Here is a 19,967-nt window from a genome sequence, read left to right as displayed (position 1 = left end):
CACGTAGAATCTTTGGTTTATTTAAATTCATTAACAATAGAAGCCACGTAGGTAAGTATCACCCTTACCCCGTAACTCCCAGAAGTGATTGACATGTAACTTCTCCCTATAATATCCATACATGATCCAGCCAACAGGTAATGAGAATACTCAATCTTATCAGGTAGAAGTTGTTACCTTGATTGAACACCAAATTCTCGTAACCAATTTAGAGAGGAGAATTAACCATTAGAGCTTAGGAGTTCAAGATTAAGAGCAAAGTAACATTGAATTTTGTAAAACAAAAAAGCAAACTATGAAAAAACTACCAATCAGAGAAAATATCACAAGGATTAAAAAAAGGACTCAAGGAAAAAAAAAAAAAACAAAAACAAAAACAAGCAAACTACCTCATGCGCGTTTGGTGTTAGTTTTGCATTTAAATAGTCGAAAGGATGACAGGATTTTTCAAGATGAACTCAAAGCCGCTACGAAGCAAAACCAACGAGATTCCCTATTACTTTCAATTCTTAACGAAAATGATTTGTGAAAACCTAAGAGGTATTCATATTTCTAGGACAAATACGAGGGTGTCAGTGTAATACATTCTATGTTTCTTCTCTTTTCTTACATTAAAATTGTGACAGAAGGGAAACCCAAGTTAAATACTTTAGAATTTATACAGTTAAAATAAGTGACAACCTTATTTGACGAATTTTTATCACATTATATAAAATGAATGAGAAACTACGCGTGCTCACGTTGGTCGATTGATATCCTTAGATATGGATTTGTAATTAACAATTATTCGCCGAAGGCGAGGTGAATATCGTCGTATAATCCCAGAGACGAAGTCGAGGAGATTATTCGACAATATTCACCGAACCTGAGGCGAATAATTGTTTTAGTATAATTTCAGAGCTGAACAACAGAGAAATTTCTAAAATCATAACATTTTAGTAACATTTATTAACATTTTAGCTTAACATTTTATATAAACCACGAGGAGCGGTTTACATAGCGTCATATAAGGAACCGCTCGACCAATCAGATTGCTGGAAACTCTTTGCTCAGCTCCGAAATTATACTAAACACGATTATAACGTATTGGATCAAAGCGTGTTATGAGATGTATTTCGTAAAGCCACATGGCTTTTTTTCTGCATCTTCACAGCCTCGTTTAAACACCTTGGGCGAAGGTGAAAGAGGGGGGGGGGGGTGTTTGGGGGAAGGAGAGAAGTCTCACAAAGTACCATGTAAACAAACCCTCAATTGTGTCACGGGTAGGTATCACTGTCTGGAATTTCTCCCAATCTCCGCTCCGCCATACCAAGACTACCCCCCTCGAGTTTAAATGAGGCTATGTAACCTCAGGAAAAGTCTTTTACTGCTTCAATGAAAAAGTGTGATGTTAATGACTGGGTAACACAGATACAACACGAGTTGATTGACTCTAACCAAAACAATAACAAAATAACAATAAATACAAGGTAAAGCAACAAAAACAAAACAAGAACAAAGATCTACCAACTCAATCAATTAGACGGCAGAACTCTATCAGTTATGCTGATAAAACGCCACACTCACAACGAAACAAACTACTTGTAGGCTCCCAATGTTGGAACAGCCTCTAATAATGGATGCACTCTGGCTTTTACCACGTCTAAAACCTCCATCAGAGGTGAGCTCCAATTTGAACATGACTACAGTCAACCGCTCGAATTGGTGGATTGACTGCCCATTTGAAAATGTAAATGAATAAAATTTGTTAAGGTGGTGACTTTCTTCCTGAACCAGACAGTACTCGACATTAAAAAGTTTCCACGTAAGAGTACAATATTGAAAAAAAAGAAAACTCTTAGCGACTGTGAAGAAATGAAATACATCTACAGGTCGACCAAGTAATCCGCTACAACTTCACTACGACTGAAGTAAGACTATGTAAGACCAAGTTATGACTAAGGTACGACTTGAGGCCGACTCCAGCAAGGTTAAAGACAAACCACGAAAAACTAAAGACGACTCCAGTACGAATAATGTAAGACCAAGAATAGCTCAGGTTCGACTACAGACGATCCCGACAAGAGTCACAACCAACCAGAGACGACTCCACTACGACTGTAGACGACCCTGACACGACTGTCAAACAACGAGAGCCAATTCCAGAACGACTAGTGTATGACGACAGAAGACTCCGATACGACTGAAAGACGATTGGGGAAGATTCTGATAGAGTACGATATATGAATGCAACTGCGGTTTCTAACACATCACATACATCACAGATGGGTATTCGGAGAACATATAGATGCTCTCTCCGCAAATTAATTAACGAGCTAGATTCACACCTTTAAAAAAAGTCTGCATTCTTTGACTAACGTCACATGGTGTGAAGAACTTAGTCCTCCAGAGGATGTCGCGTGAACCCGACCATTTCACTACCTGACGTAAAAACGAGTAAATCCTGTTCAGTATCCGGTTTCTTATTGCTTGCACTACTTTCTTTGTTGTCGAAATTTCCATTTACTAATCTCTCAGATTCTTCTCTCAGAAAGTCACCGTTTGAGGTGCCTATGTCTCCAGAAAAAGCTCTTCCATCGTCTCGGACCTTTAAAGACAAGGTGCGAGTGACTGGGTGAGTAGTTGCATCCTCGGTGCTGTTCCTGCCATTGCCATGATCAAGCCTTGGAGACTTGTTTAACCGAGACGGAGTCACTTGTTTCCTAAAATAATAGCAATATTTTTCTTTAAGAATGGATCAAAGAGGACAAATATGATTCAACAGCTCAACAGCCGATCACAATTTAAGATAGCACGCAACATTCCACGATGATTTTGCTTTGACAAAACATAACTAGTTTAAATGTACATCAGCTGATGGCAGAGTAATGAAAATTTTCAGGTAGTTCGTCCTTCTCTGTAAAAGTAAAAAAAATATGGAGGCCTAAATTCTTTTGGCTGACGCGAACGAAAGAAGAAATTATTGAATTACCAATGCCTACGCCGAAGGCTGAGGCAAATAACACAGATGGTGTCACACGAAAACCGAATTCAAGAATTGTTTTATTATACACGTTTAAAACCAATTTGCAAAAGAAGACATCTCTCTCTGAGTTTGCAAACGTTTGAGAACACTACACGGACGAGAGGCTTGGAAACTACGCAGACTTTGAACTCAACATGATAACCCAATATCTGCTGCAGATATTGGGTTATCATGTCAACTTCACACGCTAATGTGTATTGACTGTATGCTCTCAACTAATCCAAGTGTTCATAGTAAGTCTTAAGTACAATAATTTGGTTGGGTTGACAATGTAAATTGGCTACCGTAAAGAATTTTCGTAGCTGACGTGTCCAGAGTTAGCCCTTTGTCAGAGCAAAACGAAGGGCTCTTTTAAACAAATTCTCCTTGTCAGCACCTTAGGAAATGTATAGAGAACAGTATGGAAAAAATGCATGCTGATGTTAGGGTGCAAAGGGTAAAACTACACATAAAATACAAACTAACACAGAAATAAGCAACCTTTAGTAGGTAATTATTGCGAAATTAAGCTACATATAGCTCTTGTTCCAGGCTATAAAAGTTCACAATTTAAAATTTTATCATAAAACGACAGAAATTAGACATTTCTATGGCTGGCACATGTGTTAGATCCGCAGCAACGCATGAAGAAACGTCTGAACAATTTGAGCAACTTTCCGTTCATGACCTTTCCTCACGTGACATTTATTCTTTGCGATCAACTGATAACTCCGGTACTTACCGTTTTGACTTTAAATGAGCCAGAACAGAACTTAAGGCTTCCTTTGGGTCATTTTCCCCGTGACAATTAGTTTGGAAATGCAGTGAAATGTCATCTAACAGTCGGTGGTGTGACACATCGGTGAGCTTAATGTCTACAGTGTCACGCAATCGTTGGTTTTCTTTCTCCAACAAGTGAATGCGCTCCAAATACGAGTTCCTTTCTGTTTTCACCACGGTTAACCTTTTCAATAAATTGTCACGCTCTTCCTTCGCTTGGGTGACAATCTCCTTCCAGAACGAATAATCAGAATTATCTTGATCACATTTCATTTTCTGTTCTGTCGCGCAATCGCTTTTTGTCCCTCCAAATCTTTCCCACAACTTTTCAAGGAATGATTCTTTGCAATGATTCGTGCTAAGTTCTCGACTATTAACTACCGTTTCGGTCATAGTCTTCGAAGAGTTTTCGGCCAAGCTGCCTCTCATTTTTTCCTTTTTCATTTTCTCTATTGTCTCTAATGCCTCTGCATGTTCTTTTTCTAGTTCCATCAGGGCTGCGAGAGCCTGATTCCGTTCCTTTAATGCTCGGTCGCGCTCATCAGTCAATTCCTTCATTTTTTGCTTCCAGTCCTCCTCGGGATCTTCGCATGAATCCTCTCCTTGAAAGGTTTGGGCAAACTCGAATTCATTACCAGCCTACAAGAAACTTCGGGAATGAGTTTGCAAGACCTTAGAGAAAACACTTCACAAAGTTTACGATTTCCCGTGCACAGAGGTACAAGAGTCAAGCTGCGTTACAGTTTCAAAGTTTTTAAATTAAGGAACAAACAAAGGAAAATCAAGCAGTCACTAAACTCTGCCATATACGGTTGCAACGATTTCCGAAAAAAAAAAAAAGCTTGGACGACATTACTTAACCCTTTAACAATCTGAATGACCTAGACAGAACTTCTCCTTACAATATCAATACAATCCAATTCGAGCAGAGAAGTGAAAAGAATAAAGAAAAACGCCAATTAGGAGATTATCAGTTTATCCAATGCCAATTCACAGAAATAACATCATGACAAATGTACGACAATCAGCGAGGAGAAATGCTAATGAGATCTTGGGAGCGATCGTATCACTTTCGTTTTCTTCAACCTCACAAAGCTAACTTTTGCTGCCTCCGTCTAGTCAAAAGATGTTTAGTTCTTCGCAAAAGAGAAAAAAATACCAATGAAAACATCGCAAGGTGAGAAAAGCTCGAACCTTGTTACCAGTGTCCTCTCTCATCCTCCTTTGAGGCTGTCCAAGTGTCTCTCAGAAATTAGGAGATACAAAAAAAAAAAAAATCGAAGGAGGGGCTCAAGCGTACAATTTTTGTCAATACTAACTGGATAGGTAGAGGGATACATTTTGGATTCCTGCTTTAGCTTAGGGAGCTGACAAAATTTAGTTGACTACCCACCCCCCACCCCCCAGCCCCACCAAGAGATTACATACAGTTTATAATCTCTTGCTCCCTACGGCATTCTCTGATCTGCATAGGCACGTGACCAGCCACAACCAGGGTCCTTTCTCGAGTGAGAAACAGAGATAAACCTGGGAACGAGTTTGGAGAGAGCTCTTGAAAGCCACTTTCTACACACTGAAGTTACCTGAGGTTTGCTGGAGGACCCTGAATCTTTATTGATAGGACTTATTCCTCTATACACATACTGTTGCCCAACGGACGATACTCGTACGCTCTTCTTGGGGATCAATCGGTTTCTGGGACTGGCGTAAGCGGACAGAACTAGTTGGTGGCATTCTTTGTAAGTGATGTCCATATTAAAATCTTTCTTGAATGCTTTCACCACATCTTGAACGGGAACATAGCATAAACTGTCTTGCACGTAGTTTGAAACCACCCTAAACATTGCAGCATGAAAACAGTTAATTAGCCTTTTTTCTGGCGAAAGGAAACCATGAGTGTTAAGCCGCACGAAAAAGCGCGGCCTTTACTCAGGCCCTTATCATTGGCGCTTCGGCACGAGCGCTCTTCGCCCACAGAGAAAGTATAAGGCCTTCAGGGAGGGGGGGGAGGGGGGTTCTAACGCCGATTAGTGCCAGACCCCCTGCAAACCTCTCCTCAACTCGTCTCAAATCTTTGGGGGAAGGGGGGCCTGGTTAGACTGGGACGAGAAATCTGCCAAGCACGCCTTTTCCTTGCCCCTCCCCTATAATGTTTTTAAAAGGGTAACCCCTTATTTTACCTCCATCTCGACCCAACATGTAGGCGAATTAGTAAGTTCAACAACAACATTTATAAGTTGTGATTTAGAGGTAGTGCAACTTAATCATTTTCTACTAGTACTTCCTTGTGAAACGAGAAAATCTTTTTAGACGGTTTCTTCTGCACAACATGATCAAGCTTCCTCCCCACCCAACTGACTCTGGCTCAATTTACGGTTTTCAATTCGAAGCATTAGGAAGTTTTCAAGGCTCCATTTCTTGTTATACCAAACGACCGGCATCTACTTTCTCTTTACAATTTCACCCCTGAATCACACAATAAGCTTACGAGAATAAAGGGAATGATCATTAACTAAAGAACCTCTTGATTGAACATTAAACAAATTCTCCTTGTCTGCACCTTTGGTAACGTTTGGTAATCTCGCGTAGGTATTATCAAAGGTAATTTAATCACCTTTGGCAATTTGGCAATACAAAACAGTATGGAAAATCTCTCGCCACTTACCATTCCTGCAAAGTGGAGCTATCCATAGCCAAAGCTGACCTCTCGCTTGCTTCACACTCGGTGCTAAAATGACTGCTGATATCTGATGCCATACCATCAGAGCCACTATCACACACCAGAGACTCACCAGGGTACTGTCCAACACAAATGCTGTCTCCAACCATGTTATTGGGGCTACAGTGCTCCACTGTGTGTGCGGGTGAGCTTTGTAGATGACCTGCACCTGCTGGTGGTGATGAAGACGGTGATGAAGCTTGCTTCAGTGGTACAGTTACAGTTGCGACGGGTGGGGTCCATGTGCTAGTGGTGCTCACACTTTCAATTTTAACTGTGGTTTGAAAATGTTAAGTGTCAGTTCTCAGTTCTCTGAAATCTCTCTAGACAAGAATAGGGTATGGTTGAATGGTAGGTAACAGAAATTTAAGAGTTGATCAAGCTTCAATTTGATATACATTTTAGTTATCTACTGTTTCACCAGTTACCATTTTATACCTAAATACATACATACATAAACTTTATTTATACTTGAATTTTAGAATTGCTGACGAGCTAATATCTTCGAGCTACAATACAGTTTTCATACCCCTTAACACTGTTTTCATTATATTTTCTATGGTAATGACAAGGAAAACTTATTTCATAATCAGGAGCTTGTAAAATTGGTGATCATTTCTCTAATTCGCATGACATTTACATGTACATTGATTCAAGGAAGACGCTGCAAGGATAAAGTAGAAGCCAGTCACTCTTAAAGTTTGAGTGTAATTCCCTGTAAAGCATCCCTGAATAATCAAAATGTTACCATCATAAGAATAAAGGGTTGCTGACACAAGAAACTCTTGATTGTCAAAAAAAAATTCTTCCCATCAGCACCATGGGGCACATCAGGAGAAAAGTAGGGAGAGTAAGAATTCTAATGTCTACTTGATTTGTGAAGGGTTTTTTCAAAAAATTGTTGAGGAAAAAAAAAACAGAAGTTCCTTATCACATTATACAACTGTCATTATGTCATACCTTCATCAGGGTGAGAAGCTCTGGAAGGTTTCCTTCTGATATTTACATACAGCCACCTGAAGAGTTTGTCAAGGAGCCATGTAATCAATCAAATATAATTATTAGACAACCACTCACTACAGTCTGCTAAGTGATGGCTAGATCACCACCCAGTAGTATTTGTCCTTCAAAGCTAACATTTGTATTAAGTAGATCCCAAATTTACCAGCCGCTGTAATGATGACAGCCGTTGTTATGATGACCCTTCCATAGTAGCAACCTTAACTGTTACTAACAGTACTTTCTATCCTATTGGATGATGGATAATTGACACAGTCAGGTATCTCAAACATTGGTCTACTGAACACAATGAAACCAAAAGTGAGTCCAAAGAACCCCAATCAGATTTGCATAACCATGGCCAGTAGCAGAGAGGAACCAAGAGGAGTCACAAGTGATAATTATTACGAATGTCTCATGATAGTTTGCTATTTTGAAAACCGCAAAGGGTTTGGGGGAAGGTTTACATACTTAAACAACACCATAACATAGTGTCTGTTACTGCCAAAAGGCGGGTCTTTTCATGGCCACTTGAATGATTACAAACGCTCGATCAGAGATAGAGGTTTGAACTAATGAAGAACCAACAAAAAATACAAGCTTACAAAATGCAGAAATATAAAACTGAAAGGCGGCTAAAGCGAACACGATGAACATAATAACTAGGAACTTACATTGCATCGGCGCTGTAGGCTGCAAAAAGGCAACTCTAAACCGGATGTTCTCTTAAGACAAGATGTTCTCTCAATGAAATCAACAATGAAACTAAAAAGCTAGAATATTAACAACATGTAAATTATACCGAACGTGGGAAAGAAAGACAAAACGTATTCCCAAAGGAACGCTAATGAACTGAAATAAAATGCAGAGAATGCTAAATTCTACAGTGCCTACAGACTTCACAAAAGAAAGGTACAGTAGACACAGAAATTGCTTCAGTCAGACACTCTATTTCTAGAACTTCAAAACATTTTCCCAAAAAGGATACGCCTTCCTGTAGTGATCCTCTTTGACCTGTCTTCTCTTATACTCCACTTCTGGAAACACTTTTTTAATGCGACCAGTTAACACAGTGTCACGTAGGTTCAAAAGGTTGTCAAGATCTGGAAAGTCACTCAAATGTCGTTGGACAACACCCGTCAAGAACTTCACCATAAAGAGGCGATCAATAGTGTTCCCTGGACATACTTCAAACTCTTGTCGAAGTGCATCAAACAAGATTTCATCAAGTTTTAAGTACAGCTCTTTCTTGGGTTGAGGTCTTTTGGGTCCTTTAGAATCTATTAGTATTAGATCAAAGATAGAAAAGAATTCAGAAAAAGAAAAGTACTCACTTAGTGACTTTTCTCTATGAAAATGAAATTGCATGCACATCTTCAGCCTATAGCTCTCTAACCTTACTTTAAAAGCAATCCAGTATTGATAATTTTCACTTGGGATGGGACTGGCAAGGGAGGCATGTGTGCATAACTGTTGAACACTTTATACCCTAACATCAGTGTGCGTATTCTCCATACTGTTCTAATTACCAAGCCCAGTTGTATAAAAGGTGGATAATGTTATTTAATGGAAAAATCTCCATCCAGCCAGCAGTGAAAGCAGTGAAAGGGTTCCCTGCTAATCACTGTAGCTGTCAGCTGTTATTGCAATGCATAAAGAAACTGTCCCTTGCCTTTTGATTCTAAATCCAACCCACTAAACTACATGTTGTTGGCTACTGGCACTTCATAACATTTGTAAATGTGGTGAAAAAGTAGTTCAATGGTTAGCCGGATCAATTACATACGTCACGCTAGCACTCAGACCCCCAAGAGTGACTCGCGTCTAATTCCTCCAAACAATATCACTCGTGAATCACTCATCAAGAAAAGGAGAATAAAGGAAATGATTGCCAACTAAAGAAGCCCTTGATTGTTTACAAAATTCACCTTGTCAGCATCCTATAGGAAATGTATATACAACAGTGTGGAGAATATGCATACTTATGTCAGGGTTTCATTAGGGTTAGGTTATAACAACCTACATTTCTTTTTGATTTCTGCTGTTTGTGTTGGCTTGAGATAAACCTTGTGAAAGTCCCCTCCAGGAACAACAACTGCCAACTCTATTTGAAGCAAAGGGGAAAAAAATTAAGAACAGGTTCATTTTGAGTGTGATACCCATTTCTCTGTCACTGACTACTGTTTTAATATAATAATAATAATAATAATAATAATAATAGTATAATAATAATATATGTCGATTTCTATAGTGCATTTCTATGGCTATTGTTTTAATAAAATAAGGCTTTAAACCTTTGACTCTAACAGTTAATGACCAGCATCTAATTTCTCCATACAATATCACCCCTGAATCACAAAGTTACGAGAATAAAGGAAATGATCACCAACTAATTAAAAGAAGCTCTTGATTGTTAAACAAATTCTCCTTGTCAGCATCTTAGGATATGTATGGTGAACAGCATGGCAACTATGCAGACAGATATTATTAGGGGTGAAAAACATTAAGTTTATCAGTATGATAACCAAAAGGTCTTTGACCACCCAGAGGTGAAATACTACACATGTTATTTCTCAGTTCCTTCAAGAAATAGCTTTCACTAAGTTTTTTAGAAAATGAAAATGTAAAGAGGGAAAAATGAAATTAGAAAAGAAAATAAAGGTAAGAAATTATAAATAAATAATGCAGACCTTCCGAAGAAAGAGTCAAAGTTTGATAATCAGCACCACTGACAATGCTGTCTTCCTCCATAGCAAGTCATGTACCATAAATTATTGCTGTGAGTTATTAAAACAAACTGAAAGGAAAAAAAAATTACATATCTATTAAACATATCTATTAAACATATCTATTACTGCCTCCCAGCTAGCTCAATTGGTTAGAGTGCTGGACTGTTGTGAGGGAGGTCGAGGTTTCGCGCCTCAGCCGGACCAACACTCAAGGTCCTAAAATAACTGAGGAGAATGTGCTACCTTTCTACAATATCAAGAAATGGATAGACATTCTAGTCTTCTCAGATAAGGATGAACAAACAGTAGGTCCTGTCTCCTGCATTTATTAATTAGTTAATTTGGTTAGGCAGGGGATGTTAAAGAACCCACTCACAAGATTACTGTGACGTGGTCTGGCCTGTTTTACTGGGAATTAGGGGAAGGGGGCATCTTCAAATATGTTTCCTTTGAGTGATATTGTAAACTGCTTGATGCAGTCTGGCCAAAGTCTCCCAAAAAGTGTTGTGATACACCTTGAATATTGTAAAGAAAAGGCATAGTAGAAGTAATAAATATTATTATTATTATTATTACTATTATTATTATTATTATTATCAAACATGATCTTGCTTGTGCACTTTACATGAACCTTTAGAGCAGCCAATGTTATTTTATATGAAAGACTTGCCTCTCTGTTATCAATCTGTCAATAAGTAATGTTAATAAGCAAATAAGTGAGATGTTTTATCAAGGTTTGACTGTTGTTACATCTGTGGCACAAGTATTAATTTAGACATGTGTATATATCTTTTTGGCATCTTATCTTGAAAAGCAAACAATTCTTTTCTTGATCCCAAAAAGAAGTGGCAAGCATTCTTTCTCCACAAAAAAATTAAAAAAAAAAAAAAAAAGAAACACAAAGTCAAATTAAAACCTTTGATCATCTAAACACTTCCACAGTCAGTTTCCAGACGGCTGACATTAAATAAAGCAATTGCCATAAACAATGAAACCCTAAGCATGTCTGGATTAACACTTAAACACAATAGCCACCACCTGTAGGTGGTGACTGATGGAAGCTAACCATGCTCCCTTTGAAGGAAAGGGGGGATTATCATAACAGAGGTTTTTCAAGAATAGTGAGAAAAAATGAATCACTGATTATGAACCTGCACAAGCATTTCCCATGAAGCTTTATGGTGACTCATCATTCATGAATCGTGCTTTTTAGGGGTGAACTTGTTTGCAACTTAGTGTATAAAATAATATTTTAATTCTTCTACAGAAAGATTGCTTTTGCTGCAATTTTAATTTTATCACACAAAATGTAGTTGCTTAAAATAATATAGTCATTGAAAAAAATATCAGAATCTTGGTTATTTCTCATTGGTATACCCTTTATAGTTTGTTTTGAATATTCATTATCTACAGTCCAGACACTGGTAATTATAGCTATCATTTCACATGTTCTTATTGAAATCTTGTCTGTGTAGTCTGCCAATCACACACAGTAGAAACACTGTGTCAATACTATATTAAATTATGTGTCTGCAGACCATGGCCACCAGGATTTCAAATAAATAAAATCCAAGAGGGCAAGCACATCCCTACTTAAATCTTAATCTTAGGATTATCCTGATTGTTTTTTTATTCAAGTACTCCACATCAGGTCAAGATCTGAGTTTCAAAAATAGAAAATGAAATCTGAGTTGTTGCGAAATAAACCTCCACAGCTGTCGGCCGAGGGACACTTGAATGCCAAACAAATAGACAGCTGTCACATGATGAATGCAAATGCTTTTATCTTCCTCTAAGTAATAGCAAAGCGAGACCTTTTGAAAATGAAATATAAAGACCTTCTTTGAGAATTAAAGCACAGAGTCTTATTTTAAGAAGAAAACTGAGAGCCACGTCCGAGAAAATGAAATAAAAGCCGTGAATCTTATCGAAGACACCAGCAATATAATTATAGTCAGTCGTGTACATGTACTGACATCATTTAGTTTTCTTATCTTCGAAAATAGTTTAATTTAATCCGCAATTTTATCGTCCTTATCCGAACACAGTAATCGTAGAACGAAGATTATACGAAACTGGATTATACGTAACACCGACTTCTAAAATCCACGGGCCGAAAGAGACATAAAACTTAAATATTCAATTCTCCAGCACAAACAAAAGAAGACACACGTTATCGATCTTCCCCAAAAAAACGCTTGCTGAAACTTACCTTTCAAAAAATCTCGTTCATTTAAAAGTTTAGCCAATGTAGTGGCAATGCAAGCTTCACGGTTCCGATGAATTATTTCTTCGTCGGGGCAAAGAACGCTACGTAGGGTCTTGCAGTTGAAAAAACCTGTCTGGGACACTTGTGTTGTAATGTATGACACACAACTAGTATTGACATGATCAAAACCACTGACATGATCGCGGGCTATAAGATGCTTGTATTATTTTCGCTGCGTGACAAGGACGATTTGCATGACTTTTTATTAGTGACGTGTCATGCAACCATGAACTTCTTCACACCTAACCCTAACCGTAACCCTAACACAGCCAAATAAAAAATCTCAAAAGTTATCCCATGTTGAAAAAGGATGAGGGAACCGACCCAAGCAATATAAACAGACCAATATCTCTTTCATCTAATTTTAACAGAATTCCCACTCAATATGGGTTGCGCTAAGAAAACACACAATCCAAATAATGCAAATAACGATATTGTAAACGACAAGTTGTTTTTAGTTTGTGTTGAAAACATTGTGGTTTCCTAATGTAGTTTATTATTGCCGAAGTCAGTTTTATATCAAAAGAATCAATGAAAGGTTCCGGCAATTCTGCTTTCTTACAAAAAGATCAACTCTCCTCATTGAAAAGAGCAGAAAAATTAATTTTCTGCATTTATTTTTCATAGAACAACATGCAAAATTGTTACCTTTTTGTTAATGCTAGTCAATTAGGTGAAAAGTTAAAAAAAGGTACCTCTTTTAAGCTTTCGAGTGGAAACTTTAAAGCGCGAAAAAGGGACCTTTTTTCAATTTGAAGCGATCTCTTCAAAAGCGCGAAAAAGGTACCTTTCTTGCGGTTTAGAAACGTTCCTATCAAAAGAGCAAAAAAGGTACCTTTTTTGCGGTTGGAAGCGATGTTCTCATAAGTGCAAAAAAGGTACCTTTAAAATCAGTGAAAGGTTCCGGCAATTCTGCTTTTTTATAAAAAGATCAACTCTCCTAATTGAAAAGAGCAGAAAAATTAACTTTCTGCATTTATTTTTCATAGAACAACATGCAAACTTGTTACCTTTTTCGTTAATGCTAGTCGATCAGGTGAAAAGTTAAAAAAAGGTACCTTTTTAGAGAAAAAAAGGCGGGTATTTCAAGCTTTCGAGTGGAAATATTTTATCGTCAATATTGTCCGCTTTTCATCCATTTCTCACTTTATTAAACAAAACTTTAAAGCGCGAAAAAGGGACCTCTTTTTCAATTTGAAGCGATCTCTTCAAAAGCGCGAAAAAGGTACCTTTTTTGCTGTTGAGAAACGTTCCTATCAAAAGAGCAAAAAAGGTACCTCTTTTGCGGCTGGAAGCGATGTTCTCATAAGCGCGAAAAAGGTACCTTTAAACGGCGTTTTCAAACTACATTTTAAAGCCGTTTTAAATTCTACTGATTGACAGATATCAACCGTTTAGTACCATTTGTTTTGCTTGAATTGACTGACCCACAACTCAAGAGACAAATATGGCGGAATATATGGAAAGCAATGTCACTTTAATAAGGAATCTCATTGAAGACAATAAAACTTACAAACACGTCGGTAAAATTCTCACAGAAAACTTTCCAGAAGTAACAAGGGGCTTTTCAGAAAGAAACGTGCGATTGTTTTTGTGCTAAATATGGGAAAAAACGACTAAACGAATACGAAGTAAAGTTCCATCGTTCAGGACTGCGTGAACGAGGTAAGCTTGTTTATGTTTTTGCTTTTTTTGTATCAGTTTTTTTGAATAGGAACGTTCCATTTTTATTCGTATCTCACCCTATGGATGAGCAGATTTCTACCACCTCGCTTTTATGTCGGAAAAAAAACTTTTCCTATCCCATCATCATTGTCGGTCCCTTTGAAAACGGATTCCTACTAGTTGTCTGCCGAGGATAATCATCCATAGGGGAACGGAATAAAAATGGAACGTCCCTATTTAAACAAACTGATACAAAAAATGCCAACACATAAACAAGCTTACCTCGTTCACACAATCCTGAACGATGGAATCTACTTCGTATTCCTTTAGTCGTTTTATCCCATATTTAGCACAAAAACAATCGCACGTTTCTTTCTGAAAAGCCCCTTGTTACTTCTGGAAAGTTTTCTGTGAGAATTTTACCGACATGTTTGTACGTTTTATTGTCTTCAATGAGATTCCTTATTAAAGTGACATTGCTTTCCATATATTCCGTTATATTTGTCTCTTCACTAGTAGGTCAGTCAATTCAAGCAAAACAAATGGTGCTAAACGGTTGACATCTGTCAATCAATAGAATTTAAAACGGCTTTCAAATATAGTTTGAAAACGCCGTTTATTTTTAAAGGTACCTTTTTCGCACTTATGAGAACATCGCTTCCAACCGCAGAAAAAGGTACTTTTTTTGCTCTTTTGATAGGAACGTTTCTAAACCGCAAAAAGGTACCTTTTTCGCGCTTTTGAAGAGATCGCTTCAAATTGAAAAAAAGGTCCCTTTTTCGCGCTTTAAAGTTTTGTTTAATAAGTGAGAAATGGATGAAAAGCGGACTATACTGACGTTAAAATATTTCCACTCGAAAGCTTAAAATAGGTACCTTTTTTTAACTTTTCACCTAATTGACTAGCATTAACAAAAAGGTAACAATTTTGCATGTTGTTCTATGAAAAATAAATGCAGAAAGTTAATTTTTCTGCTCTTTTCAATTAGGAGAGTTGATCTTTTTGTAAAAAAGCAGAATTGCCGGAACCTTTCACTGATTTCCCTGAAAGAGCACAGACAGTTTATTTCTTTATTTTTCTTTTTTATTTTCAGTTTTTTTTTTTGAAGGGCCATGTCATGCGTGACTTGTGCAAGCAAACGATTAATCAACAGTCGATTCGGATTTAGCGAAATGCGACTCTCGCTTCGCAGCATATGGTTGTGCTGTGTTGCAACGGTTTTAGTAAGCAAGTTTGAACAAGGAAAAACGGGTTCGTAATGTTTGGTTGGTTGGTCCGACAATTTTGTCGCCCTATGATTTATCTATGTAACCGTCATTGATTTCTAAATCCAACTTTCTATAGTTAGTCTCGGATGTCAACACGAGTATGGGGTTGTCTGGCACTTTCATAGCCCAAGGCTTGGACCCTGAGGAGCCTCATCCTCTGTCCCATCATCTTCTCTCGCTTCAGTATCATGGAGCCTCATCCTCTGTCCCATCATCTTCTGTCGCTTCAGTATCATGGAGCCTCATCCTCTGTCCCATCATCTTCTGTCGCTTCAGTATCATGGAGCCTCATCCTCTGTCCCATCATCTTCTCTCGCTTCAGTATCATGGAGCCTCATCCTCTGTCCCATCATCTTCTCTCGCTTCAGTATCATGGAGCCTCATCCTCTGTCCCATCACCTTCTCTCGCTTCAGTATCATGGAGCCTCATCCTCTGTCCCATCATCTTCTCTCGCTTCAGTATCATGGAGCCTCATCCTCTGTCCCATCACCTTCTCTCGCTTCAGTATCATGGAGCCTCATCCTCTGTCCCATCATCTTCTCTCGCTTCAGTATCATGGCTTTTGTAGCATCTACAATGAGTCCTACAAGACCAGATGCAAACAACGACAAAGTGGTCCAAACTAATGAGAGAAATAACCTTTACAACATACAGCTCTGTTGTATGGGGCGTAATTACGGGAGATGACAAAACGCGGAGCCCTACTCCATGGAGTACCCCGCGGGAGTACCTTAATGGAGTACCCCTAAAAGTCATGTATTGGTCAAATAAAATATTTTATGAACATGGTGAATCGTTTAGATGTACATATCCTAAAATATATTGAGCTTACCAGCTCTCCGAATGCCACAGTTCGATACAATCCAGTTTTTTTGGGGGACAGTTGACTAGGGCTCTCAGTCTTACTGGTTCCTTCATTTTGGTTTTACCGCTGTGTAATGAGTCCTTTGACGAGAAGACAAACAACTCCATGTGATGAACAAAACCCACTGTTTCGACTTCTGCACGAGGTAAAATATTTAAGCTTACTGCATTTCCCAGATCAACAACCCTAGCCGGATTTATTTTTTTGGTTTGTTAACATACCTCAAATTTATTGCGCTACAAATAGATGGGTGAGGAGAAGCTCAGTTTAAAGATAGGGATTACCTTTTTAAGTCTCAAAGTACAAATGTAAGCTTGTATCCTCATCTTTTCGCACAATTACGAAACCGATGAGGCCATGTGTTACTAGATGGAGCGCCACATCTCTTACAGACCCCGGCCTATTGACGATAACGTTCATGGATGCTAGCAACATTAAAGCTTTCCGTTGGAAGTGGTCAGCAGTTTACTTAATTTCAAGATGGCGGTCAATTCGTGTACTTCATCGAACTGCGACAATCGTAGAGCTGACAAGCTCAAAATATATCAGGATATGTACATCTAAACGATTCACCATGTTCATAAAGTATTTCATTTGACTAATACATGATTTTTAGGGGCACTCCATCCAGGTACTCAATAGGGTACTTCATGGAGTTGGGCTCCGCGTTTTGTCATCTCCCTTTAATTACCGTCAAAAATAAATGTTTTATTATGATATCCGCAATTTCAGTTATGCACCTATCGCTTTTTTCGCCGGAAGTAAGGTCTTTAATTAGTCTTCTTTCACTGGAGTTTGCTTTTGGGAAAAGATGATTTTCAAAAATTTACTGCGCATTGTGTTTGCTTTCCTCGTGTAACATGTAGGTGTCTGTGGGTTATAATTTTGGCGGGAAATATTTTATCGCACGGTCTAAAACTCACAATGAAAACGCACGCTTTGAAAATGACAAATCACAAAAGGAAAACTGCTTGTCCAATGTCGAAATTGAAGAATACTAGAATGAAATGGCAAAATAGCAAAGTATAATAGCCGAACGCCAAGGTACAGTGACAAATCAGCACATTGATAATGCTGACGTCCGATCTCAACCTTAATAGCATTGTAAACCTTAGCAATTCAGCCTATGCTGCTATCAAAGTATCGAATAAACAATTCACATTCACATTCACATTGAGTTTGGGTATTGGTCGAGGATCGAGGGTCGAGGGTAAAATGTCGAGGGTCGATCAGAGGAAACTCAGAAATTACATATGGATAAATTCCAGACATGTTGTGACTTATTGTTTTTGTATCCTTTCACGCATCATTAACGCAGCTTCCGCAAATGCACCCGCAACCGCAAATAAATAGATGCCGGCTGATCGAGGTCAAGGTTCACTTTGTGGAAAGCGTGACTAAGCAATTCGTCCAGGTTAACTTTGTGGAAAGCGTGACTAAGCAATTCGTCCACCGAAATATGGTTTTCTCTTAAGCGCCTAAATCTCGCAGTTTCTGGGTTTCCATCCACCGTGAAGTCATAAACAAAAAAACTCCAACTGAGGAAAAGCAAATAAAAAGTGATTTCGCAACCAGAGATGCGCTAATGGAGGCGCTCTTAGCAACGTCTGACAAAAGATTGACAAGAAAAACGTACAAATTTTGTTGTCGGCGTACACTTTTTCGTCATTTTGATCGATGGTGTGTTTTAACATTTGTTCCCTCTGATCCTGTAACACGTTTTGCATATAAATGAAACTGAAGTTTTTACTGCTGCTGTTACTGTAGTTTTAATCGAATTTGTCATGATTTTACCCCATACTCAGAGTGTTAAGAATCTTCTTTCTCCTGACATCATAATGAACACGGGGATTTCAATCTGATTTAAAACTCTCAGAACTAATCTTCCAAGAAATGAATGCTAGTGAGTAAGGTGATATTGCATATTGATCTTGGAACTCCGTAGAAGGTTCTTGTTTTCACACCACTTTGATTGACAAGACCATCAAGTACTGGATTCGTTTCAGTTAAATGTGTTACTAAAATAGCCTCTGCCGTACATTTCCTACATTGATATTCGTCGGTCAGTTAGGAGGTAATCGTTAAAATATGTCGTTCAATCTCTACTTTTAAAGGTTCTCCGGTTTTCGAATATATATTTAACAAATGGTAAACACCACAGCGTACACTATTGAGTTATGGATGCACGCGGGAGGTTGCTAAGCACGAAAGAAGCGTAAGAGTCGCTCGAGGCGATAGCCGAGAGCGACTCTAGCTTCTTGAGTGCTTAGCAAACCTCCCAAGTGCATCCATAACTCAATAGTGTACGCTGTGGTGTTTACCATTTGTTTTATAACATAACATTGATACATTGTAGCTAAAGAGTTCCCGTTTATTTAACAAATCTTACGCGACCAGAAAAAACAAGCGCGCGCGGAAAAATAGTCTTTGCATTTGCTCACGTCAGCAGCGTACACCCATGGGCAAATGGGGAACGCTAAATTGACCAATCAGAGCGCGCGCTTTACTTTAGTTATGTTATAAATATATATATATATATATATATATATATATATATATATATATCTATATATAGAAAGTTTAAAAACTTGCGAGGATGGACAACTTCTGACGTAAAAAAATATAAAAAATTTTAATAAAAAACGTTTCGGTCAGAGACCTTCTTCAGTTATTTACAACTTTTGAAATAAAAAAAGAGCATTAAATAGGATCGAAGTGCTAACGATTACGTAAATTACAGATAATGACTAATGAACTGGTGCTGATAAACAAAAAACCTAATTACAAAGAAAGCAATGGACAAAACACAAGGAACAAACCCTAAAAACTAAGAGATAAGAATACTAAATATGTTAATATGAGTGGCGTAACCAATTGCAACGATGCAATGCGGCGAGCATTAAAAAAGGAAAGGCCCACTTTTTACTACAACTGTAAACCGTAACGAAATCCCAAAACAAGGCCTTTGGAGCTCGAAAGGGAAAATTAGCTACAAAATCCCTGGAGGGGCCCTTAAATGATATTAATCATAATAAGATCCCTTGGCAGGGCCTCTGAGTCCAATCCACACCTAAAGGGCCGACAAAATCCAAGAAAAGGGCCTTTGAACGATCAAATAGTAGCGCCTAATTTAAGATGGAAAATTAATTATAGCAAATTCTATTTTATGAATGAAATTCCTTTCTTTTATTCAAACCATGGGGTGCCAAAGAGAACAACTGAGCACTCCAATAAGCCTCTTTTGTGATAAACAGCCTATCGATCTCTGCAGAGCCACTAGGGGCCTGTACCTGATCAATGCATTGGAACGAAAAATCGTCCAGGGTGTGTGGGGTTTTGTTGAAGTGTATCGCCATTTCACAAGTTGTTTTGTTTGTGAGCATAGTAGATTTGTGATTTCGAAATCTCACTTTAAAGTCGGTGGTAGTAGATCCCGCGTATTGCAGGCGACATTTCTTACAGGAAGCCAAGTAAATCACATTTTTAGAGTCATAGGAAAGTCTAGAGTGAATGGTGCAATTTTTGCCCGTCTGAGAGCTGAGAAATGATTTAGATTCAACAAAGAATTTCTGACAGAGGTCGCATCTTTTCCTATCGCATTTAAAGCAGCCATTGTTATGAGGAATGGTTCGTCTGAATGGTTTGAATGTTATGAGGAATGGTTTGTT

The 19,967-nt window shown here is 38.2% G+C and overlaps 1 protein-coding gene across 1 annotated transcript; it reads right to left on the bottom strand.

Annotated features, from left to right (window-relative positions):
- Positions 1-12,603, bottom strand: LOC111334568 (uncharacterized). The gene is made up of 9 exons (XM_022940358.2): positions 12,444-12,603; positions 10,193-10,299; positions 9,526-9,606; positions 8,491-8,782; positions 7,464-7,519; positions 6,450-6,777; positions 5,368-5,620; positions 3,747-4,423; positions 1-2,702 (listed from the first exon to the last, which is right to left on the bottom strand). Exons 2-9 carry the CDS (start codon positions 10,251-10,253, stop codon positions 2,378-2,380), a joined length of 2,073 nt encoding a protein of 690 aa, XP_022796093.2. The 5' UTR covers positions 10,254-10,299; positions 12,444-12,603; the 3' UTR covers positions 1-2,377.
- Between the last annotated feature and the right edge of the window lie 7,364 nt (positions 12,604-19,967).

This window comes from Stylophora pistillata, chromosome 2 (assembly GCF_964205215.1).
Source record: "Stylophora pistillata chromosome 2, jaStyPist1.2, whole genome shotgun sequence".
Taxonomy (NCBI): Eukaryota; Metazoa; Cnidaria; class Anthozoa; order Scleractinia; family Pocilloporidae; genus Stylophora; species Stylophora pistillata.
Note: the sequence above shows the minus strand (reverse complement) of the source record. Positions and strands in the feature narration are given on the sequence as shown.

Coding starts and splice junctions, on each gene's coding strand:
- LOC111334568 (XM_022940358.2), bottom strand. CDS start 10,253: ATGGAGGAAGACAGCATTGTCAGTGGTGCTGATTATCAAACTTTGACT. Junction 6,778..7,463: donor AGCTTCTCACCCTGATGAAG/GTATGACATAAT, acceptor TTCAAACCACAG/TTAAAATTGAAAGTGTGAGC. Junction 5,621..6,449: donor AGCTCCACTTTGCAGGAATG/GTAAGTGGCGAG, acceptor TGCAATGTTTAG/GGTGGTTTCAAACTACGTGC.